The 25,084-nt window shown below is 40.9% G+C and overlaps 1 protein-coding gene across 5 annotated transcripts in view; it reads right to left on the bottom strand.

The window, feature by feature from the left end:
* Nucleotides 1–25,084, bottom strand: part of PDE1C (phosphodiesterase 1C) — a 1,470,255-nt gene that overhangs the window by 149,249 nt on the left and 1,295,922 nt on the right. For all 5 annotated transcript variants that reach the window (XM_073678287.1, XM_073678290.1, XM_073678289.1 and 2 more), the window contains 3 exons: nt 23,019–23,139; nt 13,550–13,631; nt 7,823–7,943 (listed from right to left, as the gene is read on the bottom strand). In XM_073678287.1, the coding sequence (XP_073534388.1) occupies nt 7,823–7,943; nt 13,550–13,631; nt 23,019–23,139 (324 nt within the window). The remainder of the gene's footprint in view (nt 1–7,822; nt 7,944–13,549; nt 13,632–23,018; nt 23,140–25,084) is intronic.

Genomic DNA, 25,084 nt, shown 5'->3' with positions numbered 1-25,084 from the left:
CGGAGCGAGACTGCCGGATCAGTGAGCAAAGGGTCAGAGCAGAGCGAGACTGCCGGAGCAGTGAGCAAAGGGTCAGAGCGAAGCGAGACTGCCGGAGCAGTGAGCAAAGGGTCAGAGCGGAGCGAGACTGCTAGGAGCAGTGAGTAAAGGGTCAGAGCAGGCCAGAGCCGCCGGAGCGGTGAGCAAAGGGTCAGAGCAGGCTAGAACCGCCGGAGCGGTGAGCAAGGCAGAGCAGGCTAGAACCGCCGGAGCGGTGAGCAAGGCAGAGCAGGCTAGAACCGCCGGAGTGGTGAGCAAGGCAGAGCAGGCTAGAACCGCCGGAGCGGTGAGCAAGGCAGAGCAGGGGGGACAGGGCTCTGTACACACGGAACAGGCAGGAAGGGAAAGGCAGAACCTGATACCCACAGGGTACTTGCAGTGAAGTAGCGAGTGGACCACAAACTCATAAACGGAAGTACAGTGACAACGAGCAGGAGTTAGGTACGAGTTCAGACTCTGCAGAAAAAGGAAAGGTACGGACATAGAGAAATACAGGAAACAGGCTAGAAGAGTATTCAGACAAGAAATGACACAGTAGCAAGATACAGGAGCGGGTCTAGGTATGCAGCCCCTAGAAGGCGGGAGGAACAGGCTAGGAGTGTGTTCAGACAGGACTGACAAGATACGGGAGCGGGTCTAGGTATGCGGCCCCTAGAAGGAGCGTGTTCAGACAGGACTGGAAATACAGCCAACAAGAAAGGCAAGCAAGCAAACACAGAAAGGGACCTGGCACATTCAGAGTGAAAGAGCACACTGAATGAAAAACAATGCTCAGGCAGGGATTCATTGGAGCAGCTTGGTTAAATACCAGGTGACAGACAGCAATAGGCTGAGGACGCACAAGGGGTGTGCCCGCAGCAGGTACAAGAAACAGGAAGTGATCGGGCGCCGCCCTTAAGCAGCAGACACAGAGGCAAGCAGACAGCATGGAGGGAAGCCAGGCTAGCAGACTGGACTGGAGATCAACTGCGCGCTCTTGCACAGTGGGAGATGGACCACTATGCAAGGATGCCGCCAGGTATGTTACAGAGACAATATACCATAAGACACTTATTTAGGGCAAAGTCTGGACAGATATTTTTTATGCAGAGGGCATAAAAATAACACTCTTATTTTTAACCCCTTTATAGCCCATGACGTATTAATACGCGTCAGTGCCCTGGGCTTTAAGAGCCTGACCATATTAGTACGTCATCGCGATCGCGCGCGCACACAGGCTGTGCGGGCGCGATCGCCGCTGGGTGTCAGCTGATTGTCACAGCTGACACCCGGTACTATGTGCAGGGAGCGGTCCCGCACCGCTCCCGGCACATTAACCCCCGCAATGCTGCGATCGAAGTCGATCGCAGCATTACGGTGGCAAGGGGAGGTGATCGGTATACTCACCTCCTCTTCCGGCCTCCATCGCTGTCTGCGGCGGCTTCCCGGGTGTTGCCATGACGACCCGATGTCGTCATGACAACATCCGGGTCACCAGGTAGCAGGAACATTGTTTGGTCATGCTCAGTGCACGACCACACAAAGTTTTCACTGTGCAGCGCTGACTGCCTGCATAGCACAAGGATGGTGCTCCATCCCTATGCTGTGCAGGCGATCAGAATAAAAAAAGTTAAAGTCCCAGAGTGGGACAAAGTAAAAAAGTGTAAAAACTTTCAGAAAGTGAAAAAAAAAAAAAAACGCAACATGGTGTCCGCTAACAATTTGAGCCGATTTTCCATTCAATTTGTTAGCGGACACCATGTCGCGTTTGGAGAGCCCCTATGTGCCTAAACATTGGAGCTCCCCCACAAGTGACCCCATTTTGGAAACTAGACCCCCCAAGGCACCTATCTAGATGCATAATGAGCACTTGGAACCCCCAGGTGCTTCACAAATTTATTCGTAAAAATGAAAAACTGGAAAAAAAAATACTTTTTAATTTTTACGGATTAATTTGTGAACAACTGGGGGTTCAAAATGCTCACCACCCATCTAGATAAGTTCCCAGGGGGGTCTAGTTTCCAAAATGGGGTCACTTGTGGGGGGTTTCCACTGTTTAGGCACATCAGGGGCTCTCCAAACGCAACATGGCGTCCGCTAATTATTCAAGCAAATTTTACAATCGAAAATTCAAATGGTGCTCCTTCCCTTCCGAGCCCTGCCGTGCACCCAAACAGTGGTTTTTCCCCATATATGGGGTATCTGCGTGCCCAGGGGAAATTGCACTACAAATTTTGGGGTCCATTTTTTCCTGTTACCCCTGCGAAAATAAAAAAAATTGGGTCTAAAGTAACATTTTTGTGAAAAAAGTTAAATGTTCATTTTTTTCTTCCACATTCCAAAAATTCATGTGAAGCACCTGAAGGGTTAATAAAGTTCTTGAATGTGGTTTTGAGCACCCTGAGGGGTGCAGTTTTTAGAATGGTGTCACTTTTGGGTATTTTCTGTCATAAAGACCTCTCAAAGTGACTTCAAATGTGATGTGGTCCCTAGAAAAATGGTTTTGTAAATTTTGTTGGAAAAATGAGAAATCGCTCGTCAACTTTTAACCCTTATAGCTCCATAACAAAAAAAAAATTTGGTTCCAAAATTGTGCTGATGTAAAGTAAACATGTGGGAAATGTTATTTATTAACTATTTTCCATGACATGTCTCTCCGATTTAAGGGCATAAAAATTCAAATATTGAAAATTGCTAAATTTTCAAAATTTTCGCCAAATTTCCATTTTTTTCACAAATAAATGCAAGTGATATTGAAGAAATTTTACCACAATCATGAAGTACAATATTTCACGAAAAAACAGTCTCAGAATCAGGGGGATCCGTTGAAGCATTCCAGAGTAATTACCTCATAAAGTGACAGTGGTCTGAATTGTAAAAATTGGCCTGGTCATTAACGTGCAAACCACCTTGGGTTGTAAAGGGGTTAAGGGCACTGTTTCGGGATATGCTGCAGAAGGCCAGAGAAGAGGGAAGGCTATGGATGTCCAAAGTCATCATAGTATCTGAACTAGGTGGAGATGAAAGGTATGTAAATGATTATAATCATAGATGATACCCTGGCTGTAAATGTTTATTTCTGATACTGACTGTGCCTTATCAGTACTGTGGTTCTTAAATGGTAACAACAACTCCCAGTATCTCTTTATTATTGTTAACAATATAATGGGAGCTGTAGGTTCATGCAATACAAATATATAGGTAGTTGACCTGATGTTGCATTTGATCGCTGTACTAAGCTTTGTTCTTGTAGTTAAAGGGGTTGTCTGGTCACTCTGTTTGACTGCAGACTTATGAATCCCCCCAGTGCAGACACTTGGCGCTGCAGGGATTCGCTGGAATGAGACCCGGGACCTGCGGCTATGTATACGTTATACATACCCTCGGCCATTCAGCACCGCCATTCTCCATTCACTTGTATGGAGAGAGGCCACGCCCCGTCTAGTGACGTGGACGACAAGTGGGCGCGTCCGACTAGAAGGCGCTGCCTCGATCAATAGAAGTGTATGGAGAGCGAGGCCATGCCCTCTGGGTGAAGTCACACAGAATGATTGACTTATCCCTTTTGACTGGACAACCCCTTTAAGTAAATCTCTGTCAGCGTCATTTAACTAGCGCAAACCGAAAGCTCATCATAAGACACGCCCATCATGATCACGGGGCGCCGATGGGTTGTCAGCAGAAGACCCCCGTCATTGTAAATCTCCTAGGAGATCATGATTTATGCTACATAGCAGGGCTGAATCCCTGCTATGTGCAGCACAGGCAATCAGATGATCACAGCTTCAAGTCTCCTAAGGGAACTATTGAAGCAAGTAAAGAGAAAAAAAATGTTTTAAAAAATATTTTAAAAATTAAAAAAACATAAAAGTTCTAATCACCCCTTTTTTGCCCCATTCAAAATAAAACAATAATAAAAAAAATGCACATATTTGCTATCACTGCGTTCAGAAATGGCCGATCTATCAAAATATAAAATAAACTATCTATTGAGCCTGTTCTACACCCGGGTAGCAAGCATTTTTATTGGTATATGGTCTCCCATCCTGGTATTTGTGCTGCCCCCATCGTGGTATTTGTGCTCCCCAATCCTGTTCCCCTATCCTGGTATGCATGGCACCCCTCACCCCTAATCCTGGTACTCATGGCACCCCTCACCCTCAATCCTGGTACGCATGGCACCCCTCACCTCCAATCCTGGTACACATGGCACCCCTCATCCATATCCTGGTATACATGGCACCCCTTACCTCCAATCCTGGTATACATGGCACCCCTCATCCATATCCTGGTATACATGGCACCCCTCACCCCTAATCCTGGTATGCATGGCACCTCTCACCACTAATCCTGGTATGCATGGCACCCCTCATCCCTATCCTGGTATGCATGGCACACCTCATCCCTATCCTGATATGAATGGCACACCTCACCTCCAATCCTGGTATGCATGGCACCCCTCACCCCCAATCCTGTATGCATGGCACCCCTCACCCCCAATCCTGGTATGCATGGCACCCCTCATCCCCAATCCTGGTATGCATGGCACCCCTCACCCCAATCCTGGCATGCATGGCACCCCTCATCCCCATCCTGGCATGCATGGCGCCTCTCATCCTGGTATGCATGGCTCCCTCATCCCTATCCTGGTATACATGGTACCCCTCATCCCTATCCTTGTATGCATGGCCCCTCATCCCCAATCCTGGCATGCATGGCGCCCCTCATCCTGGTATGCATGGCCCCTCCAGATCCCTATCCTGGTATGCATGGTACCCCTCATCCTGCAATCCTGGTATGCATGGTACCCCTCATCCCCCAATCCTGGCATGCATGGCAACCCTCACCCCAATCCTGGCATGCATGGCACCCCTCGTCCCCAATCCTGGCATGCATGGCGCCCCTCATCCTGGTATGCATGCCCCCCCAGATCCCTATCCTAGTATGCATGGTACCCCTCTTCCTGCAATCCTGGTATGCATGGTACCGCTCATCCCCCAATCCTGGTATGCATGGTACCCCTCATCCCCCAATCCTGGTATGCATGGTACCCCTCACCCCACAATCTTGGTATGCATGGTACCCCTCATCCCCAATACTAGTATGCATGGCACTCCTCATCCCCAATCCTGGTATGCATGGCACCCCTCATCCCCCAATCCTGGCATGCATGGAACCCATCATCCCTCAATCCTGGTATGCATGGTACCCCTCATCCCCCAATCCTGGTATGTATGGTACCCTTCATCCCCCAATCCTGGTATGCGTGGCCCCCTCATCCCCCAATCCTGGTATGCATGGTACCCCTCATCCCTCAATCCTGGTATGCATGGTCCTCTCACCCCCCCAATCCTGGTATGCATGGTCTCCTCATCCCCCATTCCTGGTATGCATGGTCCCCTCATCCCCCCAATCCTGGTATGTGTGGCCACCTCATCCCTCAATCCTGGTATGTATGGTACCCCTCATCCCCCAATCCTGGTATGTGTGGCCCCCTCATCCCCCAATCCTGGTATGTGTGGCCCCCTCATCCCCCAATCCTAATCACCCCCCTTTTGTCCCATTCAAAATAAAACAATAATAAAAAAATACACATATTTGCTATCACTGCGTTCAGAAATGGCCAATCTATCAAAATATAAAATAAACTAGCTATTGAGCCCATTCTACGCCCGGGTGGCGAGCATTTTTATTGGTATATGGTCTCCCATCCTGGTATTTGTGCTTCCCCCATCGTGGTATTTGTGCTCCCCAATCCTGTTCCCCCATCCTACTATGTGCTGCCCTCATCCCTATCCTGGTATGCATGGCACCCCTCACCTCCAATCCTGGTACGCATGGCACCCCTCACCCTCAATCCTGGTATGCATGGCACCCCTCACCTGCAAATGTGTCTTCAGTTTAATGGAGCCGGATAGCGCTATGCAAATGCGCGGATTCCGACGCTCTAACTCCGCCCCCGGTCTCCGGCCAGAAGAGAGGCGCCGCGGCAATGCTCCTCCCGGTCAGGTAAGTATGTAAGTATGGCGCCGGAGATTGCGGTATGCGTTCAGTGTCTACACATACCGTGATCTCCGGCACCATACACACTCCTCTTACTTGTAACGGCTCCATGCGTTCTTCAGTCTGGAGCAAGATTGCGTGTCGCGTATGCGCAGTCTATAGAGGCTTCAGACAGAGGGACGCTTGGCCGGTTATATTATAGATTAATTTGATCGGTAAATGGTGTAATGAGAAAAAAAATCGAAACTTCAGAATTATGTTTTTTTGGTCACGCAATATTGCAATAAAATGCAATAACAGGTGACCAAAACATCGTATCTACCCTAAAATGGTATCAATAAAAATGCCAGCTTGGCACGCAAAAAATAAGCCCTCACCAGGCCCCATATCCCGAAAAATGGAGACGCTACGGGTCTCAGAAAATGGCAACACTTTTTTTTCCTGCAAATTTTGGATTTTTTTTTCACCACCTAAATAAAAAAGAATGAATACATGTTTGGTATCTGGGCACTTGTACTGACCTGGGGAATCATATTGCCAGGTCAGTTTTAGCATTTAGTGAACATGGTAAATAAAAATCCCAAAAAACAATTGTGGTATTGCACTTTTTTTGATATTTCACCGCACTTGGAAATTTTTTCCCTTTTCTAGTACACTATATGGTAAAATCAATGGTGTCATTCAAAAGATCAACTTGTCCCGCCAAAAACAAGCTCTTATATGGCTATATTGATGGAAAAATAAAAAGTTATGGCTCTGGGAAGAATGGAAGGAAAAAAGGAAAGTGCAAAAATGGAAAATCGCAAGGTGGTGAAGGGGTTAAATTTGAATTAATAAAAACATATATATTTATGTCATTCATTAAAGGTTTAAAAGAAAAAAATCACAACACCAAAATTGGCATTTTTTGATCGCTTCACTTCCCTAAAAAATACAATAAAAAGCAATCAGAATGTTCTATGTAACAAAAATAAAAGCAAAGAAGAAGCCATCACATAGCTCTATAGTTAGAACAATAAACAAGAGATACAGATCTCAGAAAATGAACAAAAAAATTTTTTTTTGCAAGGTTCTGAATTTTTTTTAGACACTTAAATATAAAATAAAACCTGATAAGTTTGCTATTGCTGCAATTGCACTGACCTCGAGAAACATATCGCCAGGTCATTTTTAACACACAATAATCGCCATGAAAACAAAAACTCCAACACAATGGTAAAATTTCATCTTTTTTCACAATTTCAAAACACTTGGAATTTTTTCCACATTTTTTAAAGCAGCATGTAGTAAAATGAGTAGTATAATTCAATACTACAACTCATCCCTCAAAAAAAAAAAGCCCTCATAAGGCTGTGGCTCTTGGAAGAAGGGAAGTGGCTCCTGGAAGAAGGGTAGTAAAAGACAAAAGCTCAAAAACAAAAAATGCCCAAGTTTTTAAACCAAAAGTTAAATAGCTCAACACAACTAAAATAACTAGTATATCGAGTGTTTTCTCCAAATTCAACACAAAATGCCAAGTTTAATGAGTACCGCCACCAGAATTAGTCAACCTCTTTATGACAACTGTCTTTAATACTTAGTAAAGCACCCCTTTGGCTGTTATGGCCTGCTGCAAACGTGATGACACCAGCGTCAGGCAACATTCCTTTATTTTTTTGTGACGAATGTTGAATGTTTAAATGGCTCATAGAAGTCTATGAGTTCTGTATTTTTTGGGAGGGGGAGGGGTAGCTTTCTACATATAATAAGGCTTTTTTTGCGATATATTTTATGGAAATTTAAATGATTAAGAACATCTTACCTAGATCGCCTAAATCCCGTGAGCCCAGACCGTGAAGCCTCGTCAATTAATGGAATTACAATCTTTTCTGTCATGTCTGTTAACACGGTAAATGTAGGCTCCACAATGAAGTCAATAAAACCTAGATAAAAAAAATGTTAATGTCCAGATTTATTGTAGAATAATATTATGTTATCTCCATAAATAATTATCAAAGATACTGTACTATTAAAATATGAATGAAATACTCGTCAGTTATTGTAAGCATGAGTGTCTCTATTATCACCACTAGAGGGTGGCATTGTATAGATAAGTAATATCAGGTCCTGTTCATGATACTTTTCAGGTTACATTATACAATAGTAGGAGAGTTACTTGCACTTTTTAATGACAGCAAATAATGCATTGATCTGCTCCTCTTTGCTCCTTTCTGACCTCTTAGAGGCTGCAATGGATAAATATGGTAAGTGATTCAAAGTACAGCTCAAGTTTGGTTTAAAAGTTTGGTAAACGAACCATTAAATTATTCAGCAAAGGTGAGGAAAATCAAGCATTTACAAAGAAATGTAAGTTCTATGTCATTAAGCCATTGAACTCATTACTCCATTATATCTATTAGCACTTTTACGCAGTAATGGGAATAACACAAATGAAACCTGGTCATTTCATGTAGCTTTAAAGGAAGTGGAGATTTTCATTAATGAAGAGACAAATCCCTTCTGTCTCAACAGTAGTTCATTATAGATTGTGACCAAAGAAGAGAACTTTTCTTGAAATAACATTGCCCTTGTCTAAAAAGCAAAAAGTAACACTTGCTGTGCTTCAAAGGCTGCAGAGAAGAAGGACGGAGGTGAAAACAAGAGGCGCTGGCTTATAATAAAGAATTGCACTTGGAAATCCTGTGATGTATCAGCCCTTCTTATATGTTCTCAGTCGCTTACAAGTGCTTTATCATTTTTTAAGCACGTCTAGGGCCCAGGATGATGAAGAGCAATGTTTTTCTTTGGTCTCACAGCTCTCATAAATAATTAAATTGGCCTTCGGCCTTGATTTTGAAGAGAGGAAAAGTCTTTAAACTCTCCAAGAAGATTGTAGTAGATTGTGTATGAAAAATTACACATAAACAGGATCTATCTATCTCATATCTATATATCTCATATTTATCTCATATTTATCTGTCTATATCTATCTCATATCTATCTCATAGCTATCTATCTCATATCAAATCAAATCAAATGAGCAATATTGGCAGGTACATGTTAGCATTGCTAAAGCAAGTGGTAAAATAATGGGGGGATAGGGATAGGGACATATTCAGGGCGGGGTATAGGGGTCCATGACATATTAGTCTGTGGCAGGCACTGACATATTTCGCTGCTATGGCCACTGCACTTTCCTCTCCCAGTAGTATAGGCAGTTTTTCTTCCTCCATGGAGGTGAAGTCTGGGAGGAGATCGGACAGTCTCATGAAGTGAGTGTCCCTCACTGCGAAGTATTTGGGGCACCTCAGCAAGAAGTGGGCCTCATCCTCCACGGCCTCCTGGGGACACTGCTGGCAGAGTCTGCGCTCTCGGGGCTTGTAGTTCTGTCGGTGCCTCCCGGATTCGATGAGTAGGTCATGGGCGCTCAGTCTGTACTGGCTCAGGATCTGTCACTCTTTGGGGTTTGCTAGTTTCTCTAAATATGGGGCCAGTTTTTATTCCCTCTGTAGGTTCTGGTATATCGTCAGTTTCTGTGATTTGTTAATGTCTTTCCTCCAGACGTTGAGATATTCCTCTTTGCCTTTGTGTACCATTTTCTAGATTTCGTCTTTTGTAAGGCCATACAGGTTGATGGCTTGGTCAGGCTGGTTTTGGGCTATTTGTGTTGGGCGGCTTAGTTCTCCTAGGGCTTCCTGATCTAGCAAGGCTTTGTGATGGTAGGAGCTGGGACTACTACTTTGTAGATGAGCCTTGAATGATAGCGCCTTCTTCTGGATCGCAAGGTGTAGTGGGAATCTGCCCAGCTCTGGTCGGAAGGCGCTGTTTGATGTGCTCCGATGGACTTGGAGGAGGTGTTTGCAGGACTCTAGGTGAAATATTTCTGTTGGCCCAGCTTTGACCAGTTGGCATAAAATAAGAAAAAATCTCCAGCGATCAGGAAATAAAATGTCCAAAAACTTTATATTGCACACTTGGTGGTTGCTGATTTCCATATTTATGGTTTTATTGGATTCTCATAAATAAAGTTTTTGGACATTTTATTTCCTGATCGCTGGAGATTTCTTCCTATTTTCTGCATAGTTTTCCACCCGGACCAGGGCGGCTCCGTGCGATGGCTCCTTAGAAGCAAGGTGCATGTACCAATTGGTGAGCTGACTTTTCCTTTCCCCTTCTCCCTATGTTACTTTGACCAGTTTGTATGATACTGGACCCCAGACTTCGCTGCCATACAGAAGGATGGGGCAATGATGGTATCAAAGATTTTTAGCCAGACGTTTACAGGTGCCTTAAGATGGTACAGATGTCTTCTGATGGCATAGAAGGCTTTGCATACCTTGTCTTTCAGCAACAGTAAGGCTTGTTTAAAGCTCCCTGATTGGCTGAGACTAGGCCCTGGTAGGTGTACTTGTTGGTTTCCGTAAGTGGACAGTTGTCTATTATGAAGGGGGGATGGGCAGCTGGTTTCTGCTTTCTTTTCTGGAACACCATGATATTAGTATTCTTCCGGCTGATTGGCAGTGACCATGTGCTGCTGAAGGTCTCTAGGATTTTCAGATTATCTTAGAGGCCTTTCTCAGTTGGTGATAACAGCATGAGGTCATCAGCATACAGCAGAAATTTCACCTCTGTGTCATGGAGGGTGAGTCCTGGTGCTGAGGAGGACTACAAAGCCACTGCCAACTCGTTGATGTAAATATTGAAGAGCGTTGGACTGAGGCTGCAGCCCTGTCTCACTCTTGGGTTCTGTTGGAAATAGGCCATTTTCCTTCCATTTACCCTCACGCTGCAGCTGTTCTCAGTGTATGAGCTTCGGATGACATGTTCTACCAAAAGCCTTCTTGAAGTCCACAAAGCAGGCATAGATCCTCCCATGCTTTGTATTGTGGACGTGGTTCTTGATGAAGCTGTGTAGGGTGTAGATGTGGTCCGTGGTGTGGTGGATTGGCATGAAGCCTGATTGACTTTTGCTGAGGATGTTGTGTTGGGTGAGGAAGGTGAGGATCCTCTTGTTCAGGACACAGTTGAAGAGTAAATATCTATCTATAAATATATATATATATATAAATATAGATATAAATCTATCTATAAATATCTATGTATTTATCTATCTCATATCTGTCTATCTCATATCTATGTATGTATGTATCTATCTATCTCAAATCTAGCTATTAGTGTTGCGCAAGTATGTTCTATTAACCCTTTCGCCGAGTATGCTCGGGCCGAGCTCCGAGTATTTACAGCTGCTCGGTGATATGGCAGTGATAGATATTAGAATGTCATTCCTCACATGTAATAAAACTGTCAAACAGTTGCAAATCATGCACACGGGAGCAATGCAACCATATGATCGAGCAGCTGTAAATACTCGGAGCTCGACCCGAGCATACTCGGACAGAACATACTCGCTCAACACTACTAGCTATCTATCTCATATCTATATATCCCATATCTATCATCTATCTCATATCTATCTATTTCATGTGTATCTATCTCATATTAATCTATCTATCTTTCTATCTATCTCATATCTATCTATGTATGTATCTATCTAATGATCTATCAATCTATCTATTCAAAAAAGGAGGACAGCACTCAAATTTTAATGTGAAAAAAGACACTATTTATTAGCCAATGCACCATTTTTGCTCATACATTTTAAGCTTTTATCAAGATCGAGAAAGGTTCAGTGGCCCTGATTTATAAAGATGAGCGTTGTTCACGGGGGACATTAAGAGGCGCATTCCTGTAAATGAAATAGGTGCGTTTTGAAAAGTGACGTGCACCACCGTGTGCCTTGCAACAAACCTTACTCCTGTCAGTGACTGTAGTAAGATTTCTGGCAGCTTATTAGGAATTGCACGAGCTGTGTCGTTATGCCCATCCCTTTCCGGCCCAAGTAGCAAATTTTTTGTGCAACTTTGAGTTATGTAAAATTTATTTGACTTTTCAAAGATTTTTATGGCAGATGAAAACACTTTGATGAATCCAGGCCAACATGCATGAGCCAAAATTTTCAATTTCAGTTTAAGGGCTAATAAAGAGTTCGTCTTTTTTGCATATTAAAGGCGACCTGTCACCTTGGAAAACACTATTTACATGCAGGTATAGGATTAATCTACAGGCAAGTAGAGTCACAATGCTCCCTGGCAGCCTTAGCACACTGTCACTTTGATAGACAGAAGTTGTGCACTCGGCAATATAGTACCAGTACTGGGGTTATTTTATTTGTCTGTTTGACTGTCTATTTATCTAATATCTATCTATCTATCTATCCATCTATCTATCTATCCATCTATCTATCCATCTATCTATCTCTCTATCTAATATCTATCTATCTAATATCTATCTATCTATCTAATATCTATCTATCTTATCTATCTAATATCTATCTATCTAATATATATCTAGCTATCTAATATCTATCTATCTAATATCTATCTATCTATCTATCTATCTAATATCTATCTATCTATCTATCTATCTAATATCTATCTATCTAATATCTATCTAATATCTATCTATCTAGCTAATATCTATCTATCTAATATCTATCTATCTATCTATCTAATATCTATCTATCTAATATATATCTATCTAATATCTATCTATCTATCTAATATCTATCTATCTTATCTATCTAATATCTATCTAATATCTATCTATCTAATATCTATCTATCTATCTAATATCTATCTATCTATCTAATATCTATCTATCGATCTATCTATCTATCTAATATCTATCTATCTAATATTTATCTATCGATCTATCTATCTCTCTATCACTCTATCCATATCTATCTATCTATCTATCTAATATCTATCTATCTATCTAATATCTATCTATCGATCTATCTATCTAATATCTATCTAATATCTATCTCTCTATTGATCTCTCTATCGATCTCTCTATCTATAGCTATTGGATTCTAAGTACTAAGTGAGAATATATCTCACCCGGGAAATATGGAAAGGATAGGATTTTCAGCTAGGAGGGTTGATAGTCCTCAATAAGCTCAAGTACAGTTGATAGGTTCATCATATAGATTTTCCAGGTTAATTTTATCGCATAAGGCTGCTCTGTGTAAAATATAAAAAAAAGATCCATACTTGTCCCCTACCGCTCCAGCTTTACCTCTCCAACACTACTTTCCATTTCTTTTGCAATAACTGTAGCGGTGATGTCATGACTGCAGCATGTGACATATAACTGGGCTCAGTGATTGGCTGCAGCGGTCACATGCTGTAGTCATGATGTCATACCTTCAGTTGTGTCAACAAAACCTGGGAACAGCGATGGAGAGACAGCGATAGAGTGACAGGAGTACAGGCTGGATCTGCTATCTTTATGGAATAAAAAAAAATTATGAGACTTGCTTTGGTCAGCAGAACAAAAGAGGAAAGATGGTTGCATCCAGTTTTAAATAATTGTATTGATCTATATTGAAAAGAACATTCTTCTTGGGCCAATCATCTCATCCAGAATATTTTAATACAGATCTGCATACTATGTAAACCACATAAATGGAAATATTTTTTAAACTTACCTATTTGGGATTGGGCAACCATTGTAGAATTGCGATCGCACAGTGGAGAGAATGGAAGGCCAAGTTCTGCTTCTTTGTCACCCTGCAAATAGTTTGTCGTGAGTTGTATATTTCTGGTAACCAGCCATAGAACAATAATGTACTGATAAGTGCGCAGTAGAATATGAGAAAAGCGACCAGAGCTATTGAAATGGAAATGATTTCTGGATGCCATCTGACTATCTTTACTATGACTTTATCAGGATTGTGGATTAGCATCTGCACAATAAAATCAATCTGAACGGCGCTGAGAATTCTCAGTGTGATATGAAGTCTTATTTTATGTGAGTGAAGAAACTGTATAATAAAGTGATCAAAACTTGGATCCCGCTTTGCTGCTTTATATTACTGTGCCACATACTGAAACTTACTTATTAGATAACATTGACTATCAGCAGGTTTCAGGTTCATTTATTCTATGTACATTATGAGTATTGAATGAAAAATAATGAACTTTCCTTGTTTTCATGTTGATGCTTTATTTGCCTGTAAATTGGCTAAAAAGTGAATGTTCGCTCAGCCCCATCTCCCACCTCTCTGAAATATACCCTGATGGTGCTATTTATAATCTTAACAATGAAAAACAAGAGTTTAATACAAGGACTAGGAAAATTGCTGTATCTTGATATTTGCTGACTCCCATTGGACTGAACTAAATACACAAAGATCTTAATGTCTTAAAGAGAATGTGCCAATAAAAATGACCTATTGTTAAAATCATGTTTTTCAAGTTAAACATATTTTTTATACATTTTTTACATCAATAATTTAAAAAAATCCTAAAAGCCACTATTAATACTAGGCTCAAAATTCCTGTTATGTAAAAATCGTGTTTCATTAGTAATTTCTGTATTATCACAAGGAGGATTACAATGAATTATCACCAATATATACACTATAGGGACAAAACTATTGGGGAAACAATTTTTAATCATTAAATTCAGGTTTTTCAGCCCCATTGGCACAGATATATAAAATCCAACTCCTAGCCATGCAGTCTGCATTCACAAACATTAGTGAAAGAATGGGTAGTTCTAAAGAGCTCAGTGATATTAGCATGGTACTGTGATAGGATGCCATTCTAATAAATAATAATAATAATTTTTATTTCAATAGCGCCAACATATTCCGCAGCACTTTACATTTTAGAGGGGTATTGTACCGATAATAAAACACATTACAGAATAACAATAATCACATAAATCAAATCAATAAGAGGAATGAGGGCCCTGCTCACAAGCTTACAATCTATGAGATCATTGTAGCAAGACTGTTCATGACATTTCTTCCCTCCTAAATATTCATGATTAACTGTGAGTGGTGAGTATTGAAAATGGAAGCATTTAGAAGCCACAGTAACTCAGCAACAAAGTGGCAGACCAAAAAAGTTACAGAGCATTAGCATCTACAAGCCAAGTAGACGCTAATGCTCTGCTGACTCAAAAACTGAAGACTATCAAACGTCTTCTAGCTGTAACATTAGCAAAAACTATTTGCCAGTAGCTTCATGGCATGAGTTTCTATGGGTGAGCAGATGCATGCAAGCCTTAAATCCCTAAGCACAATGGCAAGTGTCTGATGTAGTGGTATCAAGCACGCAACCACTGGACTCTGGAGCAGAGGGAATGTATTCTGTGTAGTGATGAATTACATGTTCTGTGAAATGACAAATCACACTTCCCTATGTGACTGTCTGATGGACAAGTCTGGGTTTGGTGAATAGCAGCAGAACATCCCCAGCCTAATTACATTGTGCTAACTGTAAAGTTTGGTGGAGGAGGGATAATGCTATGGAGTTGTTTTTTAGTGCTTGAACTAGGCCTCTTAGTTCCGATAAAGGGAAATCTTAAGGCTTCAGCCTTTCGGTTCTACCATGACTGCACCCCAGCACACAAAGCAAGGTTCATAAAAGTATAGTTGAATAAGTGTGGTGTGGAAGAAGCTGACTGACCCCACAGAGTCCTGACCTCAACCCCATCAAACATTTGTGGTATAAACTGCATTTGAAATAACAAGCCAAGCGCTCTTGTCCAACATCAGTGCCTGACCTCATAAATGGTCTTCTGGATTAATGGACTAAAATACCCACAGAGACTTTCAAAAATCTTGTATAAAGCCTTTCCAGAGGAAGTGGTTTTAGCAGAAAAGGTGGTGGTGGATTCAGAATGGGATGTTATAATAACTCCTATAGATGTAATATATAAGTATCCCGATACTTTTCCCCATATAGTTAAGATGATACATGATCACACTGTTTACAAAAGGTGATGGTCAATGCTCAACTCCCAACCTCTCTAGCACAGATCAAAGAGCATGCCTAAAAATTTCTTCTATAGACGTATGTCTAGGCTTTCAATAATCCATGTATCTACAGTGTAAAACATCTCTACATTCCCCACAATTCTGAAGTAAAATTATAATAAAAAAAATCTACCATCTATATAAATAAAAGTGCAAATGTTCGTTTGTTCAAAATCTTAAATCTCTGAAAGTTCTTCTCCGATTGCTTTGAAATTTTGACACAACGTTGCAATCAAATGCAAGCATGTTTTTATATACCTACTATGCTCTGTTATACCAGCAAGAGGGGGTGTTACGAGCTCTGTCCCAGGGTGACTCTCCCCAGCCGCCTGGCATTCTCCCCCCCTTAGTGACATCACATTCATAAACCCTTCTCCCTCTCCTTCATTCGCCTTAGCCACTGCCTGTGCTCTGCTCCTTTCATATTCCCCGTGTGGGTTGGGGGGAAGGGGAATGAAGAGACCGTCTGTTCGAAGCTGAAAGATGCTACTACTCATCACCAGCACCGCCTGAGAGGCGGTCGCCTCTGCTCTCCGGCACCGCTGCTGCTGTGGCTTCTTCTTCTTTGGCAGGTGAGTCTTATTTCCAACTGTGCAACAACAAGCAGGGGAGAGAGGGAGGCTGCACAGAGAGGCGCAGACCGCAGCCTCCACTCCAGGCGCTGAGCTGGGCCCGACCCTCCCAGCAGTGGGCGGATAGTGAGCGAGTGCAATTCCCACTGCGCCACCGGTGGGAGCCGCGCTGTGATGTAGCCGGTACCAGCCTGGGACATGTCAAACGGATCTCCCTCTCTTTCTCTGCCGCCTGCCTTCATCTCTGCGCCCCCTTCTGTCACATTCCCTCTGTACTAGAGAATTGCATAACTAGCAATCCCTGACATGACTGGCTCCATTGTGACACCTGACTGTGTCAAAATTTCAAAGCAATCAGTGAAGAACTTTCGGAGATTTAAGATTTTGAACAAACGAACATTTACATTTTTATTTTTATAGATTATATATATAATATCTAATACATGTATTATATATATATAATATATCAATAAAAATTAACGTTGCATTCGAATACATGCATGTTTTTATATACCTACTATGTTTTTATATACCAGCTGTTGGAAGTAAAAGCAACACACGCTATACCCATCTGTTGGACGTAAAAGTAACACACGCTATGCTAAATATTTTACGATTCCATTTTAATGTTTCCGATTTACGATTCATTTACGATTTACAAATTTACAATTTTACGATTCCATTTCAATGTTTCCGATTGCATTGTTAATTTGAATTTTCATAGATTTCGATTTATTTTCATTTTGATTTAATTTAATTATTTTGTGTGACATTGCGTTGGAATTCAGCTGTGTCGTTTACCATAGCATTCATTTCGTGAGTAAACTTTATTCTGCATTTGATTTTAGAAACGTGCACTTTCTCTTTTCTTTCTTTTCCATTTATCCACACTGAGCCACTGCAATGCGTAAATCCGGAAGACTGCATCCCACTGTCTCTGTGAATTATTACTACTGCGCCATCATCCCCTGCACTACACTGCACAGCAACCTCTATAACATCACCATTTCCTGCCCTGGAGCTAAGCTCTGCCTGTGGAGAGCTGAACCAACTCTGCTGCGTCATCATCAGCTCCAGAGGTTCTGCACCGCAGCGGCGGCTCCATATAGCCGCATACCACAGGTGGCGTCACGAACATTATATAAAAACTATAAATCCCCTGTAAATAACCCCTTTTATTGACCGCCCTGGGTCACGGATCGGGTCACCGCCACTTTGACATCTACCCTAGCAACGACCGGCCCGGCACCGAGTACCCCACGGCCCATGGGGCGCGTCATAATTTGCTCATGTTCAAGTGGTACAACAAATTACAAAGAGGTACATAAACTTTTGCGACAGAGAGTGAAGAATTATTTGCATTCATATCTCAAGATACATATATTGTATCTTGTGTATAGTACTAAGCACAAATAGAATTATGTGTTGACTTTGCTTTCATCTGTTTTCTATAGCACAGAACACACTTCTGTCAGTTTGAACTGTTTGTAAAATGTATTAATCAAGTTGTGGAAGGGGAATCATTTGAACTACATTGCCAGCTTCAGTACAGGCAATGCTAATTACAATAACAGTTAAGATAATTTGACCTTGAAGGTCACCAGTTTATTTACACTTTGTCTTCATCTGCATATACTGACTGTTTATATGTCATCATTCACCATAGAAAGACACATTTCAATACAGGCTCCATTGTGGTGTACCTTTTCTTATAAAAAGTCCAAGAGGCATGATAAAACACCTCAATATCATCTGGAAGTTCAGACAACCTATTTGTCATCAGAATATGACAATTCTTTACATGCAAGAAGTAAACTTAAAGCATTTCATTAAATCATAATAAAATGCTCAGAGATGGACTTTTCATTTAATTTCATAATGTCATTTTGCCTTAAGGACTTTGAGTACCATTGTAAATGTATGACACGAGTTTAACCCCTCCACGACCTATGACGTAAAGGTATGTCATAGGTCGTGTTATCCCCCTTTGATCAAAATGCCCAAATTAAGTTTTTTGGTCGCTGCAGCATTGCAATAAAAGGTGATCAAAACATTGTATCTACCCCAAAATGGTATCAATAAAAACTTCAGCTCAGAGCGCAAAAAAAAAGCCCTCACCAGGACCCAGATCCACAAAAAATGGAGACACAAAGGGTCTTGGGAAATGGCACCTTTTTTTAATTTATTTTTTACAAACTTTGGATTTTATTTCCACCACTTAAATAAATAAGAAACAAAAACAATTGTGGAATTGCACTTTTTTTTTGCTATTTCACCGCTAGTTCATATATTTTGTAAAAAGAATATATACATGTAAAACGTGCAAAATAATAAAAATAAATAAAAATGAAAATCCCCACTAAAAAAATATATGAAAAAGTCTGATCTGTTCATATCAAATATATTTTATTACATACATTTAGGAAGAAAAAAACTATAGTTATTAGTCATCGACAATTGTGATCAGAAGGAAAGATCAGCTTTTTCAGAGGTGAACTAGTTCAAGCATTGTGGTTGTGCATATGCTGCTTCCCTTTGTCCTTTTGTTTCCTTTGGTTGAACTGGATGGACAATTGTCTTTTTTCAGCCACATTAACTATGTAATTACATGACTAATAACCTGAAGAATTGCTTCTACATGGTATTTGATGTGACACACAAACAGTAAAAAATATAAACAGAAAGAAACTAAAGAAAAAAAATTACTTTTTTAGGTATCACACAATTACACAGTAATTTATTTGTACCCCAAAACAGTGCAAAAAAAAAAATACAATTTGTTTCAAATAAAACAAAGTCTCATGCAGCCACGTCGGTGAAAAAATAAATAAAAATGTCATGGATGCTGAAAAGCAAAGAATCAAAAACAAATTACCACTTATTAAGGCCCTTTCAGGCCCGGTTGTCAAGGGGTTAAATGTATAATTGACATGTGTAATAAAGCAACACATTGAAGCTCCAAGATAGAATGACTGTGTTTCAAGTCTTGTATCAGTGTATTAATACTGTAATGATGCTTTTAAGTAATAAGAAGAATGGGCAGCCCAAATATATATAAAAACAGGATGCAGTAGTAATCTATGACAATCTGTTCACCAAAAACCATAGATCTACTTTCAGAAGAACAGTACACACCTAAAAATAGGCACTTTAATAAGAACAGCACACACCTGCAAAATATTTTATTAGACACAATAAGGCAAGAAAAGAACACACACCATAAAACCACTTAAAGCCACAGAATAACACACGCCATCTACCTAAATAACAAACAGCAAACTACATTTAGTGCCACCAAGTGTATCACCAAAAATCTCCACTACCCTCCTGAACCAAAGTAACATACATCAGTTGGAATAAGCTACTCAAAAATCGAAATGATCTAACTCCAGCTACTCTTATATACGCAGTTTTTCTTCTTTATTTAAAAATCCATAAAATGCAGCAATAATGTACAACTTTTCAGTTTATCACAAGCCTTATTCAAGCATATCATAAGCTGAAACTGTGCATTTTATTGCTGTATTGAATGGAAGTTTGAATAAAGAGTCCTGCCTTCAGCTTTTGGAGAACTATGAGATGTTTTCACAAGATGTTTGATTCTGGCGACAATTTGCAACAGCAATGAGTGCACAATTCTTCAGTCCACAAATGGCAGTTCATAAAGGAACATGTGATCAGCCTCCTCCAATTGAAAAACAGCCTTCCCATGTAATGTATTTATCTATTGGTGGAAAGTGCGGGACAGTCCTAGTGACAGCCCCTCCATCAGCTGCTATTTTAAGAAGAGTTGTCTGTGAGGAAGGATGTACTAACAAGTGCAGGAGAAGAACCTGTAATACCACATAATCATGTCCCCAACATATTTCCTAAAATAAATTTAAAGTGATCTGGTTGAGTATGGTTAATTATGCATTAGGGGTCATTTATCAATAAATAAAAAAGTTTGTTGCATTTAAAGTCCCTAAAATAAGTCTAGCTTTACTGGTGTACAGAAGGTCATACACATGCCAATAAATAGTGACAGCTTAATCATCAAGGCTAGGACAGTAGGGGGGTGTGTGAGGTGCTTGTCTAAGAGTTTATGGTAGCAGGAATAAGGGGTTAATCAGAACAGCTATGAATAGTGGTAAGTGATAAAAATCACATCCATCAGTGGGGGATTAAGCCCATTTGGCCTTCTCCATCAGTTGGCCTGTTATTCTATGTTCCGCCGATGAGCTTTTGATGCATTTTTGATGTTGCAGAATTTCTGCACCATTTCTGCACCTATTTAAATTAGGTTACTTATGTTTTATCATTGTGTTTTTGAGTGCGTTATTTAACATGCGTTTTGGTCGCGTTTTTGATGCTGCGGCTTTTATCTCTGTTTGGTGTGTCATTCTTGTTTTTCAAACTTTTTAGTATTTTGATTTTACTCAACTTTATTGACGTACGTAGGTGCAGATTACTTGCGTTTCTGCAGCAGAAATGCACTAAAAGTGCATGTGCATTTTTTACCTGTGGATTTTCCGCATCTAATGCAAGTTTACAGGGGAAATCTACACATAAACCTCAGCATACACGCAAGAGAAATTTACATGTTGCGGATTTGAAACACGCACCGCAAGTCAGCTTACACAGTGTAAATAAGAAGCACAGTGGGCCCGAGATTTCTAGAGATCCCATCCTCTTTTCTGGAACTGTAAGACATTGCATTTTTGACACAGGGAAAACACGCAGCATCAAAAACGCGATAAAGGATCATCGTGGGAACGTAGCCTTAGTGGTTTTCAGCTTTAAAGCTGCAACGCAAAATGGAGGTATATAGTGCACAATCAGAAAGCCATGTTGTCAAACTACTCCCATTCACAGGGGAGTGTTTAGACATTACTATATGAGAACTGTGATATGCCCACCAACCTTTCTGCCCTTGGCGGGTGGCTGCCAACAGCTTTGAACCAGTGTGCAAATTCCAATGAATGGTGAAGAAAGAGGACTCTATTTGCAAATTTTGCCTTGGGTGCCAAAAGAGGTTGTACCAACATACCAATCAGTTCTTTTAGTATTTTAGGCAAAAATTGAAATAGGTATAAATAGAAAAAATGAGTTTCTGATGTAAAAAAAAAAATCACAAAAAATGTTATAAGTCAGGGTTCCCCAACTCCAGTCCTCAAGGCCCACCAACAGGTAATGTTTTTAGGATTTCCTTAGTATTACGCAGGTGATAATTGCATCACCTGCACAGGCAATAATTCCATCACCTGTGCAATACTAAGGAAATCCTGAAAACATGACCTGTTGGTGGGCCTTGAGGACTGGAGTTGGGGAACCCTGTTATAAGTGATAAATCTGTGTAGAACACTGCAGAACATGTTATCGCTTTAGAGATATTTAGGTAATAACTAGAATAAAAATGGATGTTACAACAATTTATTGGATGTACTGTAGAGGGAAAGAAAGCACACGCAATAGGGTGACCCTATTAGAAAAGAAAACAGATATCAAAAATAGTATTGCTCACCTAGTTGGATATGAGGTACCTCCTTAAAAATAACAGTCATTGCAGCCCTATGGCTGGGAGATAACGCCCAGATAAAATTTACCAGTAGGAAAAAAATGTTTTTAAGTTAAGCTGGATAAACAACTCTTGCTTCTGTAGTAGTAGAAAAAGTTTTTTTTTTATTTAACTATACATTTCAATTCTGTACTAGCGTCTTTTTCAAGTTAAAAAATGCAATTAAAAGTATTAAAAACATCGTGTTCTAAGCAGAATGATATAATTAAGAACGTCAGTTTGTCACAAGAAAAACAAGTTCTCAAAGAGAGGTGAAATTGGTATTGGTCAAAGAAAATGGAGACAATAACTCCATAAATAACTGCAATCAATGGCTTCCTATAACCATCGACAAGCTTCTTACACCTCTCAACTGGAATTTTGCACCACTCTTTTTTTGCAAATTGCTTCAGGTCTCTCATATTTGATGGGTGCCTTCTCCCAACAGCAATTTTAAGATCTCTCCACAGGTTTTCAATGGGATTTAGACGTGGACTCATTGTTGGCCACTTCAGAACTTTCCAGCACGTTTACATCCATTCATTTCTGGATGCTTCTTGAAATGCATTTTATCTGATCCTTCCTTGGCTCCATTATTCAACCAAATAGGCAGCGCAGAATTAACCGCATCTCCTTCCACCACATTGCATTATACTTCCATGTGGGTCTGCAGCAGCCTTTCTAAGCATTTTAATCAGTTAAGACTCTATTGAGCAATTGTTTTCTTCCACTTTAAAATATATGTGGTCATATCAATAATACCAGCTAATTAACTTACCTGAAATCCAGAATCATGGCATCAAGTAACACTAAAAATGAATGTCACATTGATGGAAAGCATATCCTAAATTACAGTTTTCAACTTTTTCTTTCTACTGTCAAAAATGTTTAACCTTGTGAAGCATATAGAATTTTACAAGAACCAGCACTCAAAAAACCCCACGTAAAGCCACGTACAGTGTATTGAAACAGTTTCTTACAAGTAAATATAGTATCAAAATAACTAAAAATATATTCTCACCTGTCTGAAGAATTCTTCTAGCAGGGACATGGTCCACCGGTGATGGAGGTCCCAGTTTTTAGCTGGATGGCTTATGTCTGCTGTATGCAATAGCAAAGATAAGGCTTTTGGTTTGTCAATCCTGCAAATTAAAATGTCACGTCAATAACCAAGTACATACATATGGGTCCTTTCTGCGCTTTTTTTTCTTTATATGTTATTAAGTTTTTTTTCATACACTAAAGACCAACAAGATTATCATGGCATGTGTCAAAGTACTGATTAAATCATCATCTGCAACCTTTCATGGACACCTAAGCTACAAATAAAAACTATTGTGTAACAAATTAAAGAAGCACTCCCACATTTTTTTTATGTATTAAATGTGTGTGTATATGCATGTAATGTAGTGTGAATGTAGTAATATACTTACCTATCGCAGCTGTCTCCGGTATCCAGCACCGTTCTTCTCTGCTGTTCACTGATGTCAGCGCTCTGAAGACTGGCCGGGGTCACGCTGCGCTTTGTGTGACCCAGAAGTCTCTTTTACAAAGACAGCCTATGAAATGTCAGAACAAGGCTCCATAGGCTTTCATTGTAAATTTGACTTCTGGCTCCTGTATAGCGCATAGAAGGAGCAGGCAACTCAGAATTACAGTGAGGTCAGTGAGCAGCTAAGAAGAATGGTGCTCGATACTGGAAACAGCGGCGATAGGTGAGTATATTACTATACTCACACTACATGCACACAAACATTTAATACATAAAAAATTGTGGGAGTGCTTCTTTAACAAGAATTCTATTATATTGTACAATAACTTCTCCATTATAAAGAGCAGATTATGGCTAAAATACTCTAATGTTTATCTAATATGCTTACTTACATAGCACAGTTGTAATCCACAGCGCTTTACTGGCATTGTCATCATTGTCCCCATTGGGCTCACAATCTAAATTCCCTATCAGTGTGTATTTGGAGGAAACCTACACAAACAAGTGGAAAACTCTTTGCAGATGTTGTCTTTTGTGGGATTTGAACCCTGGTCCCCAGCGCTACAAGTCTATGGTGCTAACCACTGAGCCACCAGGCTGCCAGTTTAAATTGAATGTACTCTGAATTAATACATATTTCATGTGTGAGGCAGTTCCAGCCTGGGGACCACGTGCTGGTGCTTATTCCCATGGTCGAGAGCAAGCTCTTAGCCAAGTGGCAAGGATCAAACGAGGTAGTGGAAAAACTAGTGAAGGTTAATTATAAGGTCCACCAGCCAGGATGAAGGAAGCCACACCAAGTATGCCACGTGAACTTGCTCATGCTGTGGCGAGACCGGGAAAAGCTGGAAGCTCCTTGCCTCCCAGAAGCCAAAGTGGAGGATGTCACAATTGAGGAGACTCTATTGCCGGCCCAGTGTCGAGAATTACTGCAGCGAAGCTGTGACCTGTTCTTGGAGTTGCCGGGATGTACGCAGGTGGTGGAGCATGATGAGCTGACAGAGCCGCATATAAGGGTGAACCTTAGGCCATATAGGATTTCTGAAGCACGCCGTGAGGCAATCTCAACCGAGGTGGAAAGAATGTTAGACCTCGGCTTTATAGAAGAGTCAAAAAGCGGATGGTCGAGAACCATCGTCCACGTACCAAAGTCCGACAGGAAGTGGCAATTCTGCAATGACTACCGCAACCTGAATGAAGTGTACAAGTTTGACATGTACCTGATACCCAGCGTCAATGAACTCATTGAGAGGATTAGACCTGCGAGATACATTACCACCCTGGACCTGACGAAGGGCTACTGGCAGATACCCATGTCCCAGAGTGCCAAAGAGAAGATGGCCTTCTCTACACCTGACAGGTATTTTCAATACAACAGAATTCCTTCAGGACTTTAGTTTCCATGTGGAGCATAGACCCAGGAAGTTACATGGTAATGTGGATGCCCTCTCCAGAATTACCTGTTTGGTGTCCGAAGGTGACAAAACTCCTGGCTTTGAGCGGGGGGGGGGGGGGATATGTCACAGGGTCACTGGCAATGTATGTGAGAGACTATATGTGTCACAAAGATTGCTATCTTCCGTGATGTGAAACCC

This window comes from Phyllobates terribilis, unplaced genomic scaffold (genome assembly GCF_046119375.1).
Source record: "Phyllobates terribilis strain yellow unplaced genomic scaffold, ASM4611937v1 Scaffold_4__5_contigs__length_816908805, whole genome shotgun sequence".
Classification (NCBI taxonomy): domain Eukaryota; kingdom Metazoa; phylum Chordata; class Amphibia; order Anura; family Dendrobatidae; genus Phyllobates; species Phyllobates terribilis.
Note: the sequence above shows the minus strand (reverse complement) of the source record. Positions and strands in the feature narration are given on the sequence as shown.